Source organism: Micromesistius poutassou (assembly GCF_964030765.1).
Source record: "Micromesistius poutassou genome assembly, chromosome: 12".
NCBI classification, from domain to species: Eukaryota; Metazoa; Chordata; class Actinopteri; order Gadiformes; family Gadidae; genus Micromesistius; species Micromesistius poutassou.
This window is the reverse complement of record NC_140282.1, coordinates 10,567,093-10,588,608: the sequence shown is the minus strand read 5'-3', so window position 1 is coordinate 10,588,608 and position 21,516 is coordinate 10,567,093. Positions and strand designations below refer to the sequence as shown.

Below are 21,516 nucleotides of genomic sequence, written 5' to 3'. Positions count from 1 at the left end.
TAGATTACTTCATATTTTTCTTAATGATCCTGGCAAAGGCTTTCCATCACCAGAAAGCAGCACTGCAATGTTACAATCTGCCATTTGATGCGGTGTGATTTTCTATGTGGATATTAAAGAAGTTTGATAATTAAGTTGCATTTCACTAATGCATATATCCTTAGGGGTATCTCCATACAACCCATGTGTAGCATTAATTATGCTCTAATATTCTGATACAGGTGATACGATCCACAGGCTGCCCAAGGAAAGTCTTGTGACACATCATCACAAACAAGTATCCAAGAAAACTGGGATATACTGACACCTGTATCGCATCAGTATGTCCTACTGGGCCAGATCAGAGTGAATTACTTGCTTGATCACAAAACAGATCCTATGACATTACATCAAACATCAACGCACACAGGAAGAAAGAGCTATTTTCCATCTGATTGCTAGAAAAATGCCTTCATATCCATATGATCCCAATATTACAGTGCCACAGTTCACTGTGTGCACTGCCTTCACATGAATGAGCTTGCTTTGTGTCCTTGCTGTGCCTGGTTGTTTCGTGGTGTTGATCCACTTACACAAGCAGCTCTCGAAGAGCCCAGCAAACCACACAGCGGAAATAGAAGGCTGGTTTGGAGCAACCACCCAAACAGATTAGCCTGCACTAATCAGCACCTAGGCTTAGAGTTTCAGGCTACAGGTATTCCACTGCCGGTCCTTACGGTTCAGTACGAGTACGATGCAGCCTGACCAGGTGAGACACAGAGCCAACGTCGCTGATAGTAAAACCACAGTACCCTCTACCCCAGTCTATTTTTAACACCTTCTAAAGCATGCATCCTTTTTAAGATGGCCAAGGCGGAAAATAACAGAGCAGTTGATCGATTTATATGATTATATGATGACCTCATTCAAACTCAACTGTAATAACATGACATAATTACAGTTGAGTGAGATGGTGACAGAAAAAGCCTTTGTAATCAACAAATATTTCTGACTACATGTTGAAGCAGGAAGGCGATTATAAGATAAAACAATTATAACATAAAAGAATAATATGAATAACATAAGAAGAATATTACATGTTGGGACCCACTAATATAGACACATTTGAATGTGGATGGGCTGGGCAGGGAATACAGTTGGCCTTGAAGAAAAGGGCCAGTGAGGCCGTGCACAACGGCACTCTTGTTCGCAGGGGTATAGAGCGCATGCTGTAGAGCGCCGCCAGTGTGCGAGCCCACAGGTTTTGGCAGGCATGCAGGTCACTCAGAAGAAATTAGGATTAGGCCATGCACTTATACTAGTCAGCAGTGCGGGTTAGTGATTCCCATTACCTTTTGTTCCGAGTTTGTTTATGCGTCAAGCATTGGGAGGAAGTGGCGTAAAAGCTTACTGCATAGATGCTGGTGGTAACACTCACACACACACCAACAAACAAAGTCAAAAACTAAAAAGAGTGCAGGGAATGACAAGAGGAAACAGAGTTTAGGAGCCAACGTTGGGACCTGAATAGAAAGGCCTTACGCTACCCAGCCGCCTTCCCAATAAGGCAAGACTGAGCTGGAAATGTGAAGTGGCATCCTGTAAGGTTATTTTTTCTGACCACACCCGACCCGGTCTTGGTCATTAAGTTCCGAGCCCGAATCGTACCAGTCTGCAAACTGTAGGAAAAATGGACTGTAACTGGCACGTTTGAGTATGACAAAAAAATAAAAAGCTTTACACCTAGGAGTCTGGGGCACATACCTACAAAGAGACGTACAATTATTATAAAAAGCGGATTTCTCAAAGTATATTTTACCACAATCAGAACCAGTATGGAATCCAAACATGTGTCATAAACGTCTCTTTCAGTGGCACACGTTAGTACATGAGGCCCAACCCAGACCTGGACTGTCAATCTTGTGAAAAGTGAAAAGTGGCCCTAGGAAAGTGCTCTTGGTTTCTCACACTGGGACACAAAGACAGAAAGTACACAAGTCGCTAAATCAAACGCTCACTTTGGAGATTTCTGACTGAATGCCCAGAGTCTACTGGTGTGCAGGGCACCACCTGGACACACCAGTCAAGCAAATAAAACGCTATTAGGACAGGGAAACACTGGAGTCAGCTGATACAGGCTTAGCAGGTGTCTTTGGCTTTCAAATCAATGTGTTGATCCTTATATACACTATCATCTTTCTTGAATTTCGCTCTTGGAAAAGCGCCAAACTTTAATTACACAATTCTTCATTTTTCAATGTTCTGAACAACTGCCACAAATATTACTCTTTTGTCCAATGATGTAAAACAACATCCGTTGGTTAATATAATGTATATACTAACCGTCACATAAACCCATGTGCACAGCCTGAGTCAACATTCACCAAAGACATTAGGAGAACCACGGATTAATATTACCACAATTTCAGAGAATTCATTTTGCAAACCAAAATGTCTAGATATCGGGGCAAAACACATTGTTATAGTTAGGCTTCTCAATATCGGCCAGCTTAAGTAAGCAGACAGCATCTTCAATACAGCAGACAGACCCAGGGATTACTTAAAACCAACAAATAGAAAAAGTGCGTGCTTGAAAACAGGGCCACCCAGAGTGATGAAAACTCAAGACTTTGAACTAGGCTCTCCGGTGGCTTCCTGCAGACCTATAAATCCCCAAAAAATCTCTCATTAACGCAAGGGTTTCTTTTTTGCACTCTAAGTGTCACTGTCCTGCACAGCATTTGCACTTGCCGGAGCCAGACAGAAAGGCGTGTAGCTGGTGCTTAAGAACAGTAATTCACGTCAAAACCGTCTCTTAAGCTTCGTTTTGTGTTTATTTTAGATTTAGCCTCGTACACTTTTATTTGCCCCCTCGAGGGCCCTTATTTTAGAACAGTGCAGAGCATTGGCTAAAAACGAGAGAATAGCACGCATACATCCAGTGGCAGGAACAGGTCTTCCAGAAATACTCAAGGTTTACCACACTTTGGGGCCATGGAGAGAGAAGATGGAGAGAGATGGACACCAAACACAGAAGTTGGATGGATGGATAGAGAGAGAGAGTGTGTGACAGAGAGAGTGAAAGAGTGTGTGACAGAAAGAGTGGGAGAGGGTGAGTGTGAGAGAGTGTATGTGTGATGGAAAAAGGGGGTTATTCAGTTGCTCGCTTACGTCAGGGTATTGCAGTATTGATTTGTATCCTTTAATATAACGGATTGCAACTGAAAGATTGCTTGTGTTGTCGAAACCCAGTGAAAACTGAACAGGGTTTAATGGACCACCAGGCGCCATGTGTCAACAGGATGAGTACACCAAGGCCAAGGTGTCGTGTAGTCTAGTCATATTAAAACAAACGCGAGTTTAGGCCTGGGCAATAAAACAATAAATTATCATAGCGTGAGACTTTTGATCGATATCAATATAAAACATGTTCAATATATATCGATAAGAGACTGGATCACTGAATCTAGCAGCTGGGTTTGTTACACAAACACAATTCCATACTTATTTACAATATTTGAGTGTTTTTCATTGTTGTATCGACATTGGAGTATTTATCAATGAAGAACAGTGGAAGGTCATATTAAGTGTTAAACAGAAGTGTTTAAATCCAGCATGGTAATTCCTAGTCTTTTAAGGTCATTAAAATGATCAAGTTATCGATATTGATCAATATGATCAAGTTATATTGTGATATGTCTTTCAGCCATATCGCCCAGGCCTACGCGAGTTTCTCCAAAAAATGATTAAGTAGACAAAAACAATTGCCGAACAAAAAAGTCTGATGGCCAAAGATAAGGTCAATAAGTAATGTTGACCTCAGTCCATGAACCGATGTACATAGATGACCGCCATGGGATATATGAGAGACTAACAATATCTATGCATCTTCCGGAAGAGACTGTGTGAAGCGCAATTTCCTGTGTCATGATTGAGCATGAACAGGCATGCCTCATATAGGCTACGTGGGCCGACCACAAAGAGAGAAGTTTCAACACTAGTATTTATTTGGTTGACTCAATACTTCCGCCACAGTATAAAAGCACCAGCATCAATTTATAATGCAATGTTTACAATTACATTGTATTCATTAATAATACAAATATCAACAATGTCTCCACAATACAATATGATATTTGGAATTTTTTATTTTCACTCTAACCAAGTGTCCGGCCTTAGAGAGGTCGAGACCGCTTGGCTTGGCTTCCAAGGGGGTGTGGATGAAGCCGAGCGGTGAGAGATACTACAGAGCTCAGCGCAGCACATCTTTAAGCCAATCTCCTCCTCCTCCTCCTCCCTGTTGTGCTGGAGAGCAGAACATTTCTCAAATGGTAAGAGGGTTTTCAAAAGCCCTCCATCGTCACAACCCAACCACAGCTACAGAGACTCCGCTACCATAGCAACTGGCTCAGATAGGCCCAGCACATGCTACGGGGAGCATGAGCAGCTTTTTTCTGCCCGATCATTTTCTGATTCAGTTGCGGTGGAGAGATTTTGAATTATTTCAGTCCAGCATTAAGTCAAGAAGCCCCCACAGAAGCAATATGGTTATTAGGGTTCAGCCTGATTTCTGCTTTAATGGGGCCACTCTGTTATTCTAGCTTCATATATGATATTCACTCACGCGACCTGGGGGAAAATATTATATGGACAAAGAGACTCTATAGGAGTGGAAAGTAGGCCGTGGTATGCTTGTTTTCATCTTAATTAGGTCAATTAATTGCCATTACATTATAACGGAGCACCAGACATGATCTTGGTGTCCTCCATGATATAAGTTTAGTCCTCCTCTGTTTTAATGGGAATCGTTTTCAACGTCTCTGAGCCATCCCTCCATAGTCTGCCCACATGTCTCTCTGCAGGTACAATTATCACAAATGCCAAGGGACCATTATACCAATCACAGGGATCATTTGACAATCTTGGATTGGCGTGCTTGACAGTCTTACATTATTCTGCATATTAGGCTTGCATTCCCAGAGGAGAAAAGCCAGAAGAGATGGCTAAAGTATATGGCAAGGTCGAGTACGGACATGCCTCGGGCAATATTGGCGTGGAGAAGAACTTCAAATAAAATGCACGCTAAAGCAGAACCTATAATGAAGAGTCACGGTTAAGTGTTTAATTAACAATAGAGTGAAAAAAATGTCAAGGGCTCATGAAGTCATCTAACTATTCTGCATCCTACAAGCAATGCAGGTTCCAGTCTTAAGCACATTAAGTGAAGTGCCGTTTTAACTTTGTCTAGAGACCTCACCTCGCTCCCAGGGCGGGATTCCAACCTAGCACAAACCGCTAGTTAAAGAGTGATCTGGGGATATAGGCATGAAAGGTGGAAGTGAGCCAGCTCCTTGGAGAGGCAGTAGAGGTGCCAGTTCTCTCTCATTCCAGCAGCCCAAAGCCGATTAGCTGCAGCCTTTGAACCACGAAGATGATGGTTTATTCCATTTACACTCGGGCCTGACATTACAGGCCTGATTTCATTTGACTTGAGTGGAAAACCTTATGTTAGTAGTAGGGCTATATCCCTGTGAAAAAAGGGGTTTATGTGTTGATGATTAAGTGTCCTTGCTACTTGGTGGAAAATGACATAGCTATGCGTGTTGCTGACTAAACAAAATTAAAAGTGTCATGTTAAACGTCACAGCGAAGGCAGGACAGAGTAGACTTGTTCGGGGATTGCTACGCTGCACTACAACAACAGCAACAGGTAGAAAAAGGGCTATTAGTAAAAACATACCGGCTGCTAAAAGAGGCATCTTTCTTTAGATTCAAGTTCCCCTCAAGAAGGAACAACCAGTGCTTTAAGGACTAATGTATCTTGCACGTAGCGGTGCTCACATGAGCATGCACAAAGAACTGACCATAAACACACCATTTATTATACTACTTTCCCTCCACAAATGGTGCTCACAAGTACATCACATAAGATGTCTAACTTTGCCATCAGAAACAATACTCAGAAGGTTCAACCCTGAAGTAACGATGACGATGAGACTACAGAGAGGTCTCTGATCATGTGTAATGACTCCCGCCTGAACCTTCCGCGGGGTCCTCGTAAAGCACACGGTCCTGGCGAACAGGGCTTACCTCATAGGACCAGACGCACTGCACGCCGGCGAACCTGCGCACGCAGCGGCCCACCTCCACGTCCTCGTGCGTGGTGTACATCTCCTGCAGGCACTCCCGGATGTGGGGCACCATCCTCCGTAAAACCTCGCGGCTCATGATCACTCCGGGCCCCCCCATGCAGAAGTTCTCCCCAGGCTCCAGGGCCAGCTTGCCCAGCTCGTCCCGGGCCCCCATGCCCGTCTGGCCCAGGAAGATGGCCTCGCTGCTGTTGAGGCTCCGGAGGAAGCCCTCCAGCCGCTCACTCTTGATGTAGACGTCATCGTCCGCACGCATGAACCACTCGTACTTGTCCAGGTAGTGGTCGTGCATGTACTTGAGCATCATGAAGGACTTCTTCTGCGGGGGGTAGGAGTCGTCCACGTTCCTCAGGGCCACAATGGGTATGGGGATGGAGGTGTCGGAGCCCTCGCTCGAGAAGAACTCCACGCGGCCAGGGATGGACTGTGCCCACGTTCTGAGACACGCACACACACACACACACACACACACACACACACACACACACACACACACACACACACACACACACACACACACACACACACACACACACACACACACACACACACACACACACGTTAAACCTGCCATTACTACATTAGTAGCCAGGTATGGTTTCATAACAGACGCACATACAATATTTAGGGACATTCAACCTTTAAAACGGCTGTTATTGAGATGCTATAACCTGGGAGGCCAAATACATTATTTATTTAGAGACAATAAATCTCAAATCGGAAAACATCTCAAAACCAAAGAGGTAAATCACTCATGGACACGTTGTGTTCTGCTGTGTTGTGTTCCCATGCTGATTTAAACTGGAAACTAACAGCTGACTTTCTTTTATTTGTATACATTATTAAAGAATAATTATGCTATGTATACCATCCATGATGTATACCATCTATGTATAGAATATAGATTTGTGTGAGGGGAAAAACGGCATTAGGATACCTGCTTTGAAATATCAATAGATAATGGCACTGACAGAATTTACTCTACACAGACCACCCTTCGATTCACAATGACCCAACAAAAGGGTTGACACATGCAGCAACTGGCATGGCAAATGAGTAAGACAGGGTAAGACGTCAATTCGCTTGAACAATTACACAATCGATTAAGACAAATGTATTTTCCTCCAGACAATACGAGCCTATGTGTCGAGGGCGACGGCTTATATGCCCAGACACACAATAACACGCATGATAAAGAAGCCCCTGGTGATCCGTTATGGCTACTAAAGAAACAAAGAAATCCTACTTTCTTAAAAACACAGCCAGAAGCGTACAAGGTTCTGTGTTCCCATATGGGTGTATATGAACGTGTGTCTGCAGCGTCTAGCCCGGTGAAACGCGCCCACACAGCCGCCTGTACGTGTTGTAACGGGCCGGGCTAGAGGTTTCACCTCCATGCCATGTTGCAATCCATGCACGGTCACCGACTGATTCTCCCCCCAAGAAACGCAGATCCGGGGGGGGGGGGAACCCTGTGCAGTAGACACAGGTTGTAACCTATATAACGAAAGGAATGGAGGAAACATATCTGACGTGTACAAAAACCCAGACCAGGGTGGGAGTGGACGGCGGCGGATCTACAGAAAGGGAAAACCAACACATTTTCTTCATCGTGGAGGAGGAACAACATACCTATGAGCCGCCACGGCTCGGTTATTCAGGTACTTCTGGGCGGTCATGACACCGACGAATAGAAAATGACTGGACCGGGAGCCGGGGTTCTGGGTCACCGGTGCAACGTTATCTTGGGGTGCCCATAACACCCCGCTGTACTCCTTCCTGAGACCCCCGTTTAACCCGCAGCCGGCGGGGCTCGCTTTGCGCTTCTGGCCGGCTTTCTTCAACTCCGACGCCTTGGGCAGAATGAGTCTGGAAGCCAGAGTGAACCCGACCACCAGCCCCAGGAGAACACTAAACCATGCTCTCCGGCTTCGACCTGCCATTCCCCCAAAACTTGACCCAACTCTGGCTCGCCGCTTATTCACACTGTCTCATCGACAGCCGCGCTCTTCAAAACCCGTGTCGGTTAGTTCGTAGTAGCCTCCGGGACACTAGTTGGACACTTTCTCATGATAAAAAGGAGAAGAGCATGTCCCCCTGCCCGCTGCTGTGGTCTCGTCGTCCTAGTTGCCTACGTAGCATCACAGCAGTCTCCATAAAGCAGCCGCCTCGACACTTCTGCTCGGCTCCCAAGTGTCTAAAGCAGCATGTCACCGCTCGTCGTTGGCACTTCTGGCGACATGGACGGATATTATAGTTTCTTGGAAATGGATAGTGTCCCCATTTTGCTCCGTTATCTCGCCATTGTGAGATTTTTTTCCAACTGGCGAGATCGACGAGTAGGAACGAAGCTTTACGGCGCGTTTGAGCCCACCGAATCGCCGTAGACGGGCTGTGAGTGGCTATGCAGCGCTCGAGCCAACCTCCCGTTTTGACGCACTCGCACAGGGCAGATGACGTTACTGCCAGTCTAGAGCGCCCCCAAGCGGTCAGTCGCTTTCACCAACGATAGACCGAAACATATACTGTACATCTTTTTTATGTGTGGGTTGTAAGGGCTATATTATCAAATGTGGACGCACTTCAATACACCTGTTCAAGTTCAATGCAGATAGATAGGTTTAAAATAATATAGTTATTTGTAAACTGAACATGCACATAAGGAATACAATTAAATTATTTTATTCACATTCATTTGTAGTGACCTTTCATTACAAATGCTTAATAGTTACAGCAATTTATTTATATAATCCAATCTAATGGTTAAGACATTACAGAATTTCCTCGGTCCTCAAAGCCATTCAGAATTTCTTATGCTGCCCCCAATGAAAAATAATTCATCCACCCACCGCTGGTATATGGGGATTCTGTCAAGTGGCACATAGATGTAATTAACTTGATTAATCCCCTCAACCTTTTGTTTTGTTTTGTTTTCCCCAGTAACCACTGTTCATGACAGGTTTAAAATTATGGATTGCAATGATATGAGGAAAAATTAACTATTAGTTTGGGTTAGGGTCATTATCGTCTTGCACAATGAAGACTTTCAAATGGTGGCTGAACTGAATTATGTATCGTTTGCAAGTAAGATATTTTAAAGTGATTGAACAGAAGGGCAATTATGTGAAATGATTACTGTATAGAGAAAAAAAATACTACTCTTATAATACTAAAAAATAATACTCTTATTTCACCAATAATAAGAGGTGGGCCGTTGCTATGGTTACACCTCTTTAAGCTGTATTCTGCAACACCTGGAGGCAAGTTATTATTTTTGGATGGTAATTTAGTTGATGACGTTTGAACAAAAGTGATACAAATAATATACAATGGCTCAACTCAATGCTTGTTGGTACAGGAACAATAATTATTGGCTCTCGCAAAGTCACTTAAGAAAGTATGCAGGTATCTGACTCAGTGCTTAACATTCAAGACAACTTGCCAAAACTTTTTTTATAAAGTAGTAGATCAACATTGACCTGACACATTCAAACCATAATCAAAGATGACCATGATTTGTATGCTACCAGCTTTAATGAATCAGAAATTGTCAGTGGAAAAATATTTTGAGAAGGAGCTTGTTGAGTTTGTTAATTATGTCTTTATTTTAATTTGGTGCGTAAGCATTGAATTCTTACCCCTAGACAGTGGATCTCTATGATACAGTAACGCTGTAAAACCAGTGGCGTTTCATCTCTTGAAAGTGATAAGAATGGCCAGTTTCTAAAATAGCAATGCGGCAGTAACAGTAACATCAAGACTTAAAGCAAGGGCAGTATGCAAACTTATTGAAGGGGGAAATAATCATAAAGGAAAGAAAACATGCCAACTCTGAAACTCATCAGTCAAACCCATTGGCTAGTTTAACCATTTAAAGGAATGACATCATTAGAAGCATGGAACCCTACGGGGCCAACACAGTTACCCAACAGGACAATTTTAATTTTCAATAAAAAAAGTGACTTGAATGTTCTCGCTTGTGTGCTAAAAATTTTAGCACACACAAAAAAGGTGTGCTTTGTTTGGATACTGGCATTTGGCCAATAGTTCAACCCAGCGGTTTAAGGAAAGCAACTACATCAATCATGTTTTAGAGAGCAAGGGTAAATACAAAAATAAAGTCATTCTCTAATTGGTAACTGCGAAGGCCCACAGCAAGATGGCAGCTTCTTTTCAGCGTGTTGACGTGTGAAAAGGAAGGTCAGAGGTTACAGGCTCAAAGAGGATCCTGGCTCTCCGACCTCCTTTAACCTCATCCACCCGATGACGGTCCCCTCCTCCCTGGTCTCCAGCTAACAGACGCACCTCCGTCTCCAGCCAGGGGGTTGTAACCTGCACAGGGACCCACAGCGGAACACAGGCTTAGTAGGAGAGAATGACCCACTTTGATTGACAATGTGTTGTAATTATTAACCAAGGGTGAGCTGAAAGCCATTGGAAAGTTCCAGTACTGAATCACCCATATCAATCAGGATCAGTGATGCCATTTCTTTTGTTTGCTGTTATCCTTTTTTGGGGGGCAAATTATTTCCAGGGAAGTGGCAAAGGTTTCCAGGCCAATTTTAGGGCAGGTCTAAGTAGTGTGCTGTGTCTTGTATGAACATGCAGAATGCTACAAACCTGAGCCTCGTAGCTTTTTGTCACTCTTGGGTTTCAGGACAGCGGACGATGAGCTGGCCTCCTCTGCCTACGGACACACAAGGGCAGAGACAGGCTAATGAGACAGGGTCCCTTTTTTCAGAGGTTTACAAAGAATCCTAACCAACAACTGACCGTTACCTGGCAAGAATTCTTGGCTTTGTAGCTCTTTCCCTCTTGCATGCTTTCCCATATTTCAATTTTCTGCTTCCTTTTCTCTTCCTCCAGCTGTTCGGGAAACAAAATACCACACGATTAATCCAATAAAACTTCAAAACAGATTTGCCCTACACTTTACAATTGTGTCGTTGACATATTATTTGAGGCCATTTACCTTTTTCTGCTTCTCTTTGTATTCTGCGGCTTTGGCATCGAGGTCCTCCTGCAGTCTTCTCCTGGAGGCTTCCAGGGCCTCTTGCCTTCTCACGATCAGAGCTGGATCTTGACATGGGAAAAGCCTTACGTGGTGAATTCAACTTTGTAAAACTACACAATGACCTGTATTGCTTAGGGGTGTGAAAAATAATTGATTCTTCGATGCATCGCGATTCTCTCTAGAACGATTCTATCTCAATTTAAAAATAAATTAATAATCAGAATTATATATAAAGAAATTATTATTAAAGAAATTAATAATCTGAATTTTATATATATATATATAACATTCAGATTATTAATTTCTTTTTAAATATATAAATAAATATATATATATAAATATTAGATAAGGTAATTCATCTGTTGATTGTCTTTAATGATCATCACACACGTAGGAAGTGATTAGCAAATTCTGAGTAGCAAACTCAGATGTGTATATATATTTTTTTGAAAATCCTGCATGGAAATGTACATAAAAAAAATTGTTGCATCGAGATGCATTGATAATCGTTTTAGAATCGAATTGTTGACCTCTGAATCAGAATCGAATCGTGAGGTGCCAAGAGATTCCCACCCTATTGCTGATCAACACCTGTGTGTTCAAGAAGCTAATGACATCACAACTACACTAATTAAAGTGATCAATAACAAATACATCCAAAGAGGACCAGAATTAGATTTGTTCCCAACAATAAACTTAATGTTTTTCCTTCTCAAAAAATGGGCTTAAGAATTAATTAATTTATATTGTTTATGCAATATGTGGTATATGGTAGCCTAATATATCTTAGAGAAGATGAGTGAGTTCAAAGTCTTTTTAACAAGAGACAAGAGAAGTTAATTTACAATATTATGTCCATCTATAGCTATAATTGGTTAACAGGGCACTTAAAATTGAGACTTACCTTGTGCCGTTTCATTAGAGGAGCGCTTGTTGACCTGGCTGGCTCTCTTCTTACTCAGGTACTGGATCAGCACGATGACACAGACCGTCAGGAAGAGCATGTACCACCCATACTCTCCCAGAAACTCCTCAGCTGCAGGACAGAGCAAAATAGACCGCTCAAACAATGGCCAAACATACAAAGTTTAGCGCCGAGCCAAAATGACAAAACATTAACACAGCATACACCAGAGTCTAGAAAACCCGGATGTACGAGGCGTCAACCCGGAGATTCCGACGACATTATTGCGTTCACAATGTTAAGTTAACTCGGGGGAGGCGAAGATGCCGAAGGAAGATCGGCATATTGTGTCTCATTGCTGAATACAACCAGAATATATGTATCAGCATTTGTTTCTATTTAGGATATATTAAAACGTAAACAAACACTTCTAACAACTCCCATTAACGATGAAGGCCGCCATGTTTGATGTTGTAAAAGTAACGCTAACAGAGGTAAACGCTACAAGTGATTTTCGCTCCTGGAACTCGTTTTAACCCAGTCGGACTCGGTCGGTTTTTCCGGGTTCCGAGTGTTCCCGAACCCAGTACAAGTCCCACCAAACACAGGACGCCAACCCCCGGATCAATGATGACGAGACAATAATTAATGAACGCCAGCACATCAGGCCCCAGAAGTAACGTTATGACACACACCCTGGGTTAATACAACGTTAAATACACTTGTGTTAGCGCATTCAAGCAGTGTGTGTCGGTCCATCCCTGTACTTTACTGTCAGATACACACCAGTCTGCCTCATGAAGCCCAGGTCCTGGTTTCCCAGGGAGCTCCTGTGGACCACAGGCGCCACCTCCTCCTCGCCGTCCTCGTTCACATCGATGATCTGCACGTCGTCCATTTCTGTTCCCATTTTGAAATGTATGATGGATGAATAATGTCGTCCTGATTTTCACCACCAAAACGAACGAAAGGGATCGGTGCTGTCTATTTACCTCCGCATCTTTGGGTTGGTGGCGGCCATGTTTGTCTCGACGTGGTTGACGACGCAGAGGTGACGTGGAGGAGTCTGTCGCGCATATTCTAAAAGTGCGCTTTAAAAAACCTTACATAACCAGATCATGTACTTCACTACACATACATCTTTATTATGTATTTATGATGAGCTTATTTAATGACTTAATACATCAAAGTGTTATTTGGATATTATTCTAACGATGCATACTTGATTCAATGCAGGACAGTTATTTTTTAAGGCGAAAGAGGCTCTTCAAGTGTCTTACAATTAGTTTGCCACTAGCTGGTGCAAAAACACCAAAACTGTGCAGCACTTTAGAAACGCCCATTTATGTTGATTTTAATTACACGATATAACTGTTTAACAAACCCACAGCACTAGTGAATTTAAATGTAAAAGCAGTTTAAATGTCATATTTGACTAATCTTCCAGATTTTGAAATACCATGTCTAATTTCCTCCAAGAATATAACAAGTGCATGGCTTTCGACTCAATACTGTTTATTGTAAAGTTTAGTTTGAGTGTGTATGTTGATAGCTGGTTTAACCTGTGCACATTAATTCCTCAATGTGCAACAGGTTGCAACAAGCTGCTTAAACTAGTCATTATCCACACACTCCAACAGCATTTTAAGAATTTTAAATTCAAGATAACTTCTCAATGACTTGAACTACATACACATGACGGAATGTTTCGGCCATCAAATAAAGACACTTATTTGCTTAGAAAAAGTATGCTTTAAGAATTACAATAAAAGGATGTACTCAATTCAGCTGCATGTTTTAATTGGCATTTGTGGATCTTACAGTCTGACAGACACAAATTTAACAAAAAAAATAACTTTATTGACATCATTGCGTGTTGGTTCAACAGAAATATATTAAAAAAATAAAAAATATAAAAAACAAAAACAGTTATAAAGACGCTCAAGGGCCATTTATTGGTGGATCCTCATCCATGCCGTCTTCCTCTTCTATTCCAATTTTCTGCTTCCTTTTCTCTTCCTCCAGCTGTTCAGGAAATCAAAGACCACACGATTAATCCAAAAAAAATTCAAAACTAACCCTTTCCTACACTTTACAATTGTGTCGTTGACATTATATTCTTTGAGGCTATTTACCTCTCTTTGTATTCTGCGGCATTGGCATTGAGGTCCCCCTGTTGTCTTCTCCTGGAAGCTTCCACGGCCTCTTGCCTTCTCATGATCAGAGCTGGATCTTCACGCAGGAAAAGCCTTATGTGGTGAATTCAACCTAACTATACAATGACCTGTATTACTGATCAACATGTGTGTTTAAGAATGACATCACAACTACACAAATTAAATTTATCAATAACAAAGCATCCAAAGAGGACCGGATTTTGGATTTTCTCCAACAATAAATGTAATGTTTTTCCTTCTCAAACATTGGATTATATAGTTTACAGTTGTTGGTAATTTCTCTCAGATGAGTGACTCCAGTCTTATTAACAAGAGACTATAAGTTAATTTACAAAATTATGTCCATCTATTACTATAATTGTTTAACAGGGCACTTCAAATTGATTACCTTGTGCCACTTCATTAGAGGAGCGCTTGTTGACCTGGCTGGCTCTCTTCTTCATCAGGTAGTCGATCAGCACGATGACACAGACCGTCAGGAAGAGCAGGTACCACCCATACTTACCGAAGTACTCTTCAGCTGTAAGAGAGGAAAATAGTCCTCTTAAACAATGGTAAAACATATAAAGGTGTCAACCCGGAGATTCCGACGTCATTGCGTTCACACTGTTAAATTAACTCGGGGGAGGCGAGGATGCCCGAAGGAAGATCGACATATTGTGTCTCATTGCTGAATACAACCAGAATATATGCCTCAGTCATTTTTGCTTACTTAGAAAACACGTGAATAAGAGGGGAACGAACACAGGCTGGCTAGTTTAATAGGTAAAGTAGGCCTACATTAAATTCCACATAGCTATAATCAGAGTGAAATACAAAACATAAACACATTCCATTATTACACATCAAACGATGTGTTAAAACGAAAACAAACACTTTTATAACAACTCCAATTAATGATGAAGGCCGCCATGTTTGATGTTGTAAAAGTAACGCTAACAGAGGTACGTCAGCACATCAGGCCACAAAAGTAACGTTATGACACACACCCTGGGTTAATACGACGTTAAATCAATCCTTCTATAGTGTCTCTGGTTAAATACACTTGTGTTAACGCATTCAAGCACGTGTGTGTCGGTCTATCCCTGTACTTTACTGTCAGATACACACCAGTCTGCCTCAAGAAGCCCAGGTCCTGGTTTCTCAGGGAGCTCATTTTGAAATTGATGATGGATGAATAATGATGTCCTGGTTTTCACTACCGGAACGAACGAAATGGATCGGTGCTGTCTATTTACAGTCTACAATCTGTCTATTTTTGCAGCCCCACATTCGCCGATCCCGCTTCCCGCTTCACTTTCGATTCCACTTAAAAAAATGGTCGAGGGTGGGACGACCCCTCACACACACACACACACACACACACACACACACACACACACACACACACACACACACACACACACACACACACACACACACACACACTCTCTCTCTCTCTCTCTCTCTCTCTCTCTCTCTCTCTCTCTCTCTCTCTCTCTCTCTCTCTCAATTCAATTCAATTCAATTCAATTCAAAAAAGCTTTATTGGCATGATAAATATACATTTGCATTGCCAAAGCAGGTGAACAATAAAATAAAAAGGGTTAGAAAATAAAATAAAAAGGTAAAAATGTCAGGTATATAGTGTAACATATAATATAATAAGAATAAAACGTTAAATACAAAATATATATGTACATATCAAATATTATACTATAATATTATATCTCTCTCTCTCTCTCTCTCTCTCTCTCTCTCTCTCTCTCTCTCTCTCTCTCTCTCTCTCTCTCTCTCTCTATCTCTTCAGCTAACCCTTCAAACATAAGGAATTAAGTTGTGTGGTTAGGCTTTTTTGTGGAATTCGGTGGCGGCCATGTTTGACTCGACGTGGTTAGCGCGCATATTTTGAAAGTGCGCATTAAAAAATATTATATGAACAGATAATGTACTTCACATAAATCTATATTATGAATTTATTATGATCTTATTTAATGACTTAATACATAAAAGTGTTATATTGATATTATTCTAACGATGCATACTTGATTCGAAGCAGGAGTTTATTTTTTAAGGCGAAAGATGCTCTTCAAGTGACTTACGTTTTGTTTGCCACTAGTTGGTGCAAAAACACCAAAACTATGCAGCATTTTAGAAACGCCCATTTATGTTGATTTTAATTACACAACTATATAACTGTTTAACAAACCCACATCACTAGTGTATTTAAATGTAAAATAAGTTAAAATAGTCAGACAAATCTTCCAGATTTTGAAATACCATGTCTACTTTCCAAGGATTTAACAAGCACATGGCTTTCGACTCAAACCTAAGAATTGATTTGTGTAGAACTCACTAGCATTGACCTATAACATGTATAATTATTGCAAATATACTGTAGTTGTAGCCATGTCCATGTTACATGCCACCTCTGACTTTTCCTGGGCTCCTCCAAACACAAGGACGCAGGGTGGTGGTGTTGAAAGTTTATTGTAGTTTGTAGACACATGGGCTGGTGCTGCTTGTTCCAATGCAGGAGATCTCTCTCCGAGTGTATATGTTGATAGCTGGTTTAATCTGTGCACGTTAAATTCCTCAATGTGCAACAGGCTGCTTAAACCAGCCACACAAACTTCAAATTCAAGAAAACTTCAATTACATACACATGTTCATGAATACGGAATGTTTCGGCCATCAAATAAAGACTTATTTGCTTAGAAAAAGTATGCTTTAAGAATTACAATAAAAGGATGTGCTCAATTCAGCTGCATGTTTTAATTGGCATTTGTTGATCTTACAGTCTGACACAGACACAAATTTAACAAAAAAACTAACTTTATTGACATCATTGCATGTTGGTTCAACAGAAATATATAAAAAAAATTAAAAAAAAAGTTATTAGGACGCTCAAGAGCCATTTACTGGTGGATCCTCATCCATGCCGTCATCTTCTTCCTCTTCCTCGCCTTTAGCCTTCTCCTCTTCCTCTTCTTCTTCTTCAGCTTCGCCATCCATGTTCTCCTCCCCCCCGTCGTCCATGGGCTGTTCGACTACCGTTTGCACAACATCACTCTCCTCTTCCTCCTGCTGCTCCTCCTCCTCCTCCTCTTCTTCTTCTTCAACCACCTCTTCTGCGCCTATAAGAAAATGAATGTCACACAAATGGACATTTCAATTATACAGTGAGTAAACAGTTCACAGGGTCAGCAGGACGTGAGATTAAAGGATTGACGGGAAAATCATTTTAAAACCCTATCTTCAATCTACGCAGAAAAAAGGCAAATGTGGATGCGTTGTGGTTGCAGAGAGAGTGAACATACCACGATAGTTGCATGGGTCCTGTGCAACATATAGGTCCAAGGCACAAACACTCAAAAATCTATAAATCTAGCGGTAGAGGAAAGCACTGCGATTCTGTCTTACCTTGTCGAAGATCTCTTCCTGGGATCTGACCTGCCTGCAGCATCCCCTTCAGCCTCTCCACCTCCGCCAGAGACGAGGCATTGGCAATCGCATTCTGAAATACAATTCATTCAGTTTGCACGATAAACAATACAAAAAAAGGGCAGATGTAGCATTCACATGTGGAATTGCACGCCTTTAAATCTTGGATTCAAAAAGACATCCCGCGTACCTTGATGGCTTCCACGTCGGCCTGGGATGGCCCCGCTTTCTTTTCAGTCTGCACCGCTGCTCCGGGGGTGAACCTGAAAACATACGATCACGCCAGTTAGCACGGAAAAGCATCACCAGGTGCTTCTCTTTCGCTAAACCAGTGTAGTATCTTTTCCTGAGTCATAACATCTGATACAAATACAATAGGGAACGTCACAAGACAGCAGTCCTAAGCAACACCGTTGTGACTTTGGATTCGGAAAAATAAAATGTGGATAGACCCAATTTCCCACACCAATTCTATACGTTATTCTCCATGTGAGGTTAACGGTGGCACTACGTTGGAATTTTATGGTTGCACCATCCCCACAGCCCAGTCAGAATCCAGTGATTGCTAGGAGCTGCTGTCTCGCGGTGACTTCATCTTACGTTCTCGTGCGCTTGGCAATATCCTTTGCAAGCTGGGCACCACGTTTGCCCTTGAACATTTTCTCTGCTTCTTGTCGTTCCTATGGCGATATGTCAACAAGTTACATGAAAGGCTTTACAAATGAACACAGCAGACATTCACACCTGGAAGGGTAAAAGACAAGAAGGGTTGATGACACGTAGGGTTATTCTCACATCACATCAAATGAATGCAATAATCTCAATCTCAAAAACCAACACAAACCTGCATGGAACCAAAAGGCCTTGGTTCAGGTGGAAAAGGTGTCAATAAAGACCATTGTAGCAGTCTCACAATGTAAAAACGGCAAACATTGTGGGAAATAGTGCAGCTGGCACTGACAATCAATTTGATACTGCCTAGAATCTATTACAAAATAATTGCCATTACTCGTAGTTAATTATCATTGATAATATGACCTCATCAATTCAATATCACTGATAGCCATGTATATACATAAAACTAGTAGCATTTTCCTTTATGCTTCAAACATTCAGAGTTTGTAAATGTTATTGTATTCAGCATTTAAGACACTGCCATAAGTGTCTTAAACACAGTTTTTAATGCTTAAAGTGTCTTTAATGCCTAAAAATCATACGCCATGGCCATCACTTACCTTCAGCTTCACTTTCTGGAAATCAAGCACTCTGATTTGTGGGATTTTGCTGATGACATAGAGCCTGTAGTGCTTCTTGTTCGTAACAGGATTCCTCAGCAGACTGTAAATAAGTACATGGAAATAAGGCTGTGCACAAAGCAACCAAACAGTGGTCAACAAGAAGATGTAGGGTCACACATACCTGAGGAGAGTCAAAGTCTTGACAGTAGCCAGTGGGTCCAAGTCACCCTGAAGTAAATCAACAAATGGTTCAATTAGGTATAAAAATAGGTTACAGTTTTAGTCCTCAAAACAATTATCAAATGATGGTTACAATTAAATGTACTCCCATAACATAAGCATATTACACCAAAATGAACAATGCAGCCTTGATGTTATGATGGAAACAGTAAACACCTACCAGTTCTTGAATGTTGTTGCTTGTAAGAATCAGTTCCGTCAAACTTGGCAAAGCGTGTTCAAGGTTTTCACCAAAGCGACTAGAATGAAAGTCAAAGATTCAAACAATGTACTCAGCAATGTTGAATGCATAAATACATGGTAGTCTACAGCTCAGCTCTACAGTATATCATATTTTGGTAGGCTATAGTTGATCTCTGCAGCGTACCACATTGTGTTGAACTATATAGGCTATAGCTGATCTTTGCAGCCTACCATATTGTGTTGTAATGCATGGTAGGATCAAGCTGATTCTGCAGCATACCATAGTGTAATACACTGTAGGCTTTCGTTTAAAAGCATCATACCGTATTGTCTTAATGCATGGTAGGCTGTAGTTTAACTGCATCATACCATATTGTCTTAATGCATGGGTAGGCTATAGTTTTAACAGCTCCATACCGTATTGTCTTAATGCGTGGTAGGCTATAGTTTTAACAGCATCATACCGTATTGTCTTAATGCATGGTAGGTTATAGTTTAACAGCAGCATACCATATTCTGTTGTTGTTCAGCAGCAGCGTCTTGAGCCTCTTCAGGAGGGGGAACCCGTCCAGTTTCCTGACCTCATTGTCGGAAAAGTCGATTGTGTCGAACTGGTCAAGCGTGGCTCCAAGGTTTTCCAGGACAGGGATCTTATACCCTACGAAAAGAACAGATATTAGTGTTGAATGACCACTCACGTTACAGCGGATCGGCGCCACTGTTAGCATCTGCAGCTAGCCGGGCTAGGGCCAGAAGGCCAGCGATCACCTCTCAGGTCCAGCTCCCGGTCCCGCACGGGGTTCGTGTACTGAGCCGCCTGCTCGATGAGTTCTGCCGATAACTTAACCATCTTTAAATTTTAGTTTTTTTTATTCAACCGCGTTCGGTTGCTTGATTCTATACTAAACGTCTTCCAGGTTTCCACACGCTGCCGCCCGGAAGGAAGTCGGTCTGAAATAAAGTCTTGGTGATTCGCTGTGTTGCCCCCTAGTGGTCAGAGAGATACGCATCTGAGGCGGGAAACGTGTAGCACTGATTTCATTGACTATTAGTTTTAACACACCTCAACATTCATCCACACACATTTAATATTTTGGAGGGGTGTGTTCGGAACGACTTTTGCGCGTACAATTTAAGAGGCTTATAGGCCTACCATCTCTGCTTTAACATTTGCCCTGCTATTTAATATGTTGATAGTGTCTAACCGTTAAATGTACGTAGGAGAGAGACAGCACCCGAGCTGCTTCTCATGTTTTTTTTAATGGACTCATATTCATTTGTGGTCTAGAAGTGATGAATCTGGTTGCAAAAAATCATTGCAATTTCCTTGGGGCCCATGGCTTTCATGTTTATAAATGTGTCCTATCTTCGGGGAAAAATGGGATATCTGAACCTTACCATTGTTTGGTGGAATGGCTCAAAGGCACACATTTTCAATATACATTTTTTCAAATGACAGTTAACCTGGAGGTGATTTGAAGCCCTCAATAGCTATTTTAATGGTGAGATAGTGTATGTGTAGCCTACTATACCCATTACCTCTTAAAGGCCTCCAGATCTACAGACATATTGTTATTCTGAAACGCCCCCCCCCCCCCCCCCGCTGAGTGCTCTTGACTCTTCTTCCACCGAGCTCTGAGTTGCTGCTGTGTTTAATGGGAGATAAAGACCCAGTGATTTAACTGTACCCACGCATGCAGAGCACAAGACTGCTGTGATCAAATGCCCTGCCAGCCTTTAGTATTCCACCTCGACAACAGAAGGCTTCCCCAGGCCTCCCCCCTCCTGCTATCTTCAAAAAGGGGATCTGCTTTGAAGATTCACCTGGGGGAAATGGAACTCAATCTGTTCTCAAGCAACAAAGAATCTGATTGGAGTACGGCGAGTGTTCCTGAGATAGCCCTCTGCAGAGTCTGTCAACAAACGACTCTTTCAGCGGTCCAACCTTCCAGGAAGGTGTGACATTTCAAATAGCCTTCATGAGTACATGTTTCTTTATAATGCTCATCCAGTTCACCCTGGTAGCCTTGGTATACGGCCACATCTATGTCACAACGACCGTTACATTATAAGTTAAACATGATTTACATTTTAAATTCTTATTCGGGAGAAACACCTCGGCCTCCTAGCAGAGAGATGCTGTTTTCAGTGAGTAATACCATGTATTTCACTAGGACATAAAACGTTGGGTTCAGCAATTCATTTTTAT

At 41.9% G+C, this 21,516-nt stretch overlaps 4 protein-coding genes across 4 annotated transcripts; all 4 read right to left on the bottom strand.

Annotated features, from left to right (window-relative positions):
• Positions 1-5,994: 5,994 nt before the first annotated feature.
• chsy1 (chondroitin sulfate synthase 1) lies at positions 5,995-8,441 on the bottom strand (the record flags this gene model as incomplete). Its single annotated transcript, XM_084476334.1, has 2 exons — positions 7,761-8,441; positions 5,995-6,565 (listed from the first exon to the last, which is right to left on the bottom strand). The coding sequence occupies exons 1-2, from the start codon at positions 8,069-8,071 to the stop codon at positions 5,995-5,997; spliced, it is 882 nt and encodes a 293-aa protein (XP_084332460.1). The 5' UTR covers positions 8,072-8,441.
• Positions 8,442-9,689: 1,248 nt separating this feature from the next.
• Positions 9,690-13,100, bottom strand: LOC311356290 (selenoprotein S-like). Its single transcript, XM_084476057.1, has 6 exons — positions 12,833-13,100; positions 12,047-12,178; positions 11,101-11,207; positions 10,908-10,994; positions 10,749-10,815; positions 9,690-10,460 (listed from the first exon to the last, which is right to left on the bottom strand). The coding sequence occupies exons 1-6, from the start codon at positions 12,954-12,956 to the stop codon at positions 10,381-10,383; spliced, it is 597 nt and encodes a 198-aa protein (XP_084332183.1). The 5' UTR covers positions 12,957-13,100; the 3' UTR covers positions 9,690-10,380.
• A 724-nt stretch (positions 13,101-13,824) lies between these two features.
• Positions 13,825-15,508, bottom strand: LOC311356387 (selenoprotein S-like). The gene is made up of 4 exons (XM_084476155.1): positions 15,334-15,508; positions 14,612-14,743; positions 14,182-14,278; positions 13,825-14,071 (listed from the first exon to the last, which is right to left on the bottom strand). The coding sequence occupies exons 1-4, from the start codon at positions 15,377-15,379 to the stop codon at positions 14,035-14,037; spliced, it is 312 nt and encodes a 103-aa protein (XP_084332281.1). The 5' UTR covers positions 15,380-15,508; the 3' UTR covers positions 13,825-14,034.
• Positions 15,509-16,693: 1,185 nt separating this feature from the next.
• snrpa1 (small nuclear ribonucleoprotein polypeptide A') lies at positions 16,694-20,247 on the bottom strand. The gene is made up of 9 exons (XM_084476137.1): positions 20,076-20,247; positions 19,818-19,965; positions 19,285-19,363; positions 19,066-19,112; positions 18,882-18,984; positions 18,247-18,326; positions 17,837-17,909; positions 17,626-17,719; positions 16,694-17,339 (listed from the first exon to the last, which is right to left on the bottom strand). Exons 1-9 carry the CDS (start codon positions 20,155-20,157, stop codon positions 17,110-17,112), a joined length of 936 nt encoding a protein of 311 aa, XP_084332263.1. The 5' UTR covers positions 20,158-20,247; the 3' UTR covers positions 16,694-17,109.
• Positions 20,248-21,516: the final 1,269 nt, after the last annotated feature.

What these genes read in the sequence shown, in the direction of transcription:
- snrpa1 (XM_084476137.1), bottom strand. Translation starts at nt 20,157, where the DNA reads ATGGTTAAGTTATCGGCAGAACTCATCGAGCAGGCGGCTCAGTACACG. An exon ending in GCAACAACATTCAAGAACTG is followed by an intron (nt 19,113 to 19,284) that starts GTAGGTGTTTAC and finishes GATTTACTTCAG; the next exon opens with GGTGACTTGGACCCACTGGC. An exon ending in ATTGCCAAGCGCACGAGAAC is followed by an intron (nt 17,910 to 18,246) that starts GTAAGATGAAGT and finishes GTATGTTTTCAG; the next exon opens with GTTCACCCCCGGAGCAGCGG.
- LOC311356290 (XM_084476057.1), bottom strand. Translation starts at nt 12,956, where the DNA reads ATGGGAACAGAAATGGACGACGTGCAGATCATCGATGTGAACGAGGAC. An exon ending in GGGCTTCATGAGGCAGACTG is followed by an intron (nt 12,179 to 12,832) that starts GTGTGTATCTGA and finishes TCTGTCCTGCAG; the next exon opens with CTGAGGAGTTTCTGGGAGAG. An exon ending in CTCTAATGAAACGGCACAAG is followed by an intron (nt 11,208 to 12,046) that starts GTAAGTCTCAAT and finishes TCCCATGTCAAG; the next exon opens with ATCCAGCTCTGATCGTGAGA.
- LOC311356387 (XM_084476155.1), bottom strand. Translation starts at nt 15,379, where the DNA reads ATGAGCTCCCTGAGAAACCAGGACCTGGGCTTCTTGAGGCAGACTG. An exon ending in GGGCTTCTTGAGGCAGACTG is followed by an intron (nt 14,744 to 15,333) that starts GTGTGTATCTGA and finishes CCTCTCTTACAG; the next exon opens with CTGAAGAGTACTTCGGTAAG. An exon ending in CTCTAATGAAGTGGCACAAG is followed by an intron (nt 14,279 to 14,611) that starts GTAATCAATTTG and finishes TCCTGCGTGAAG; the next exon opens with ATCCAGCTCTGATCATGAGA.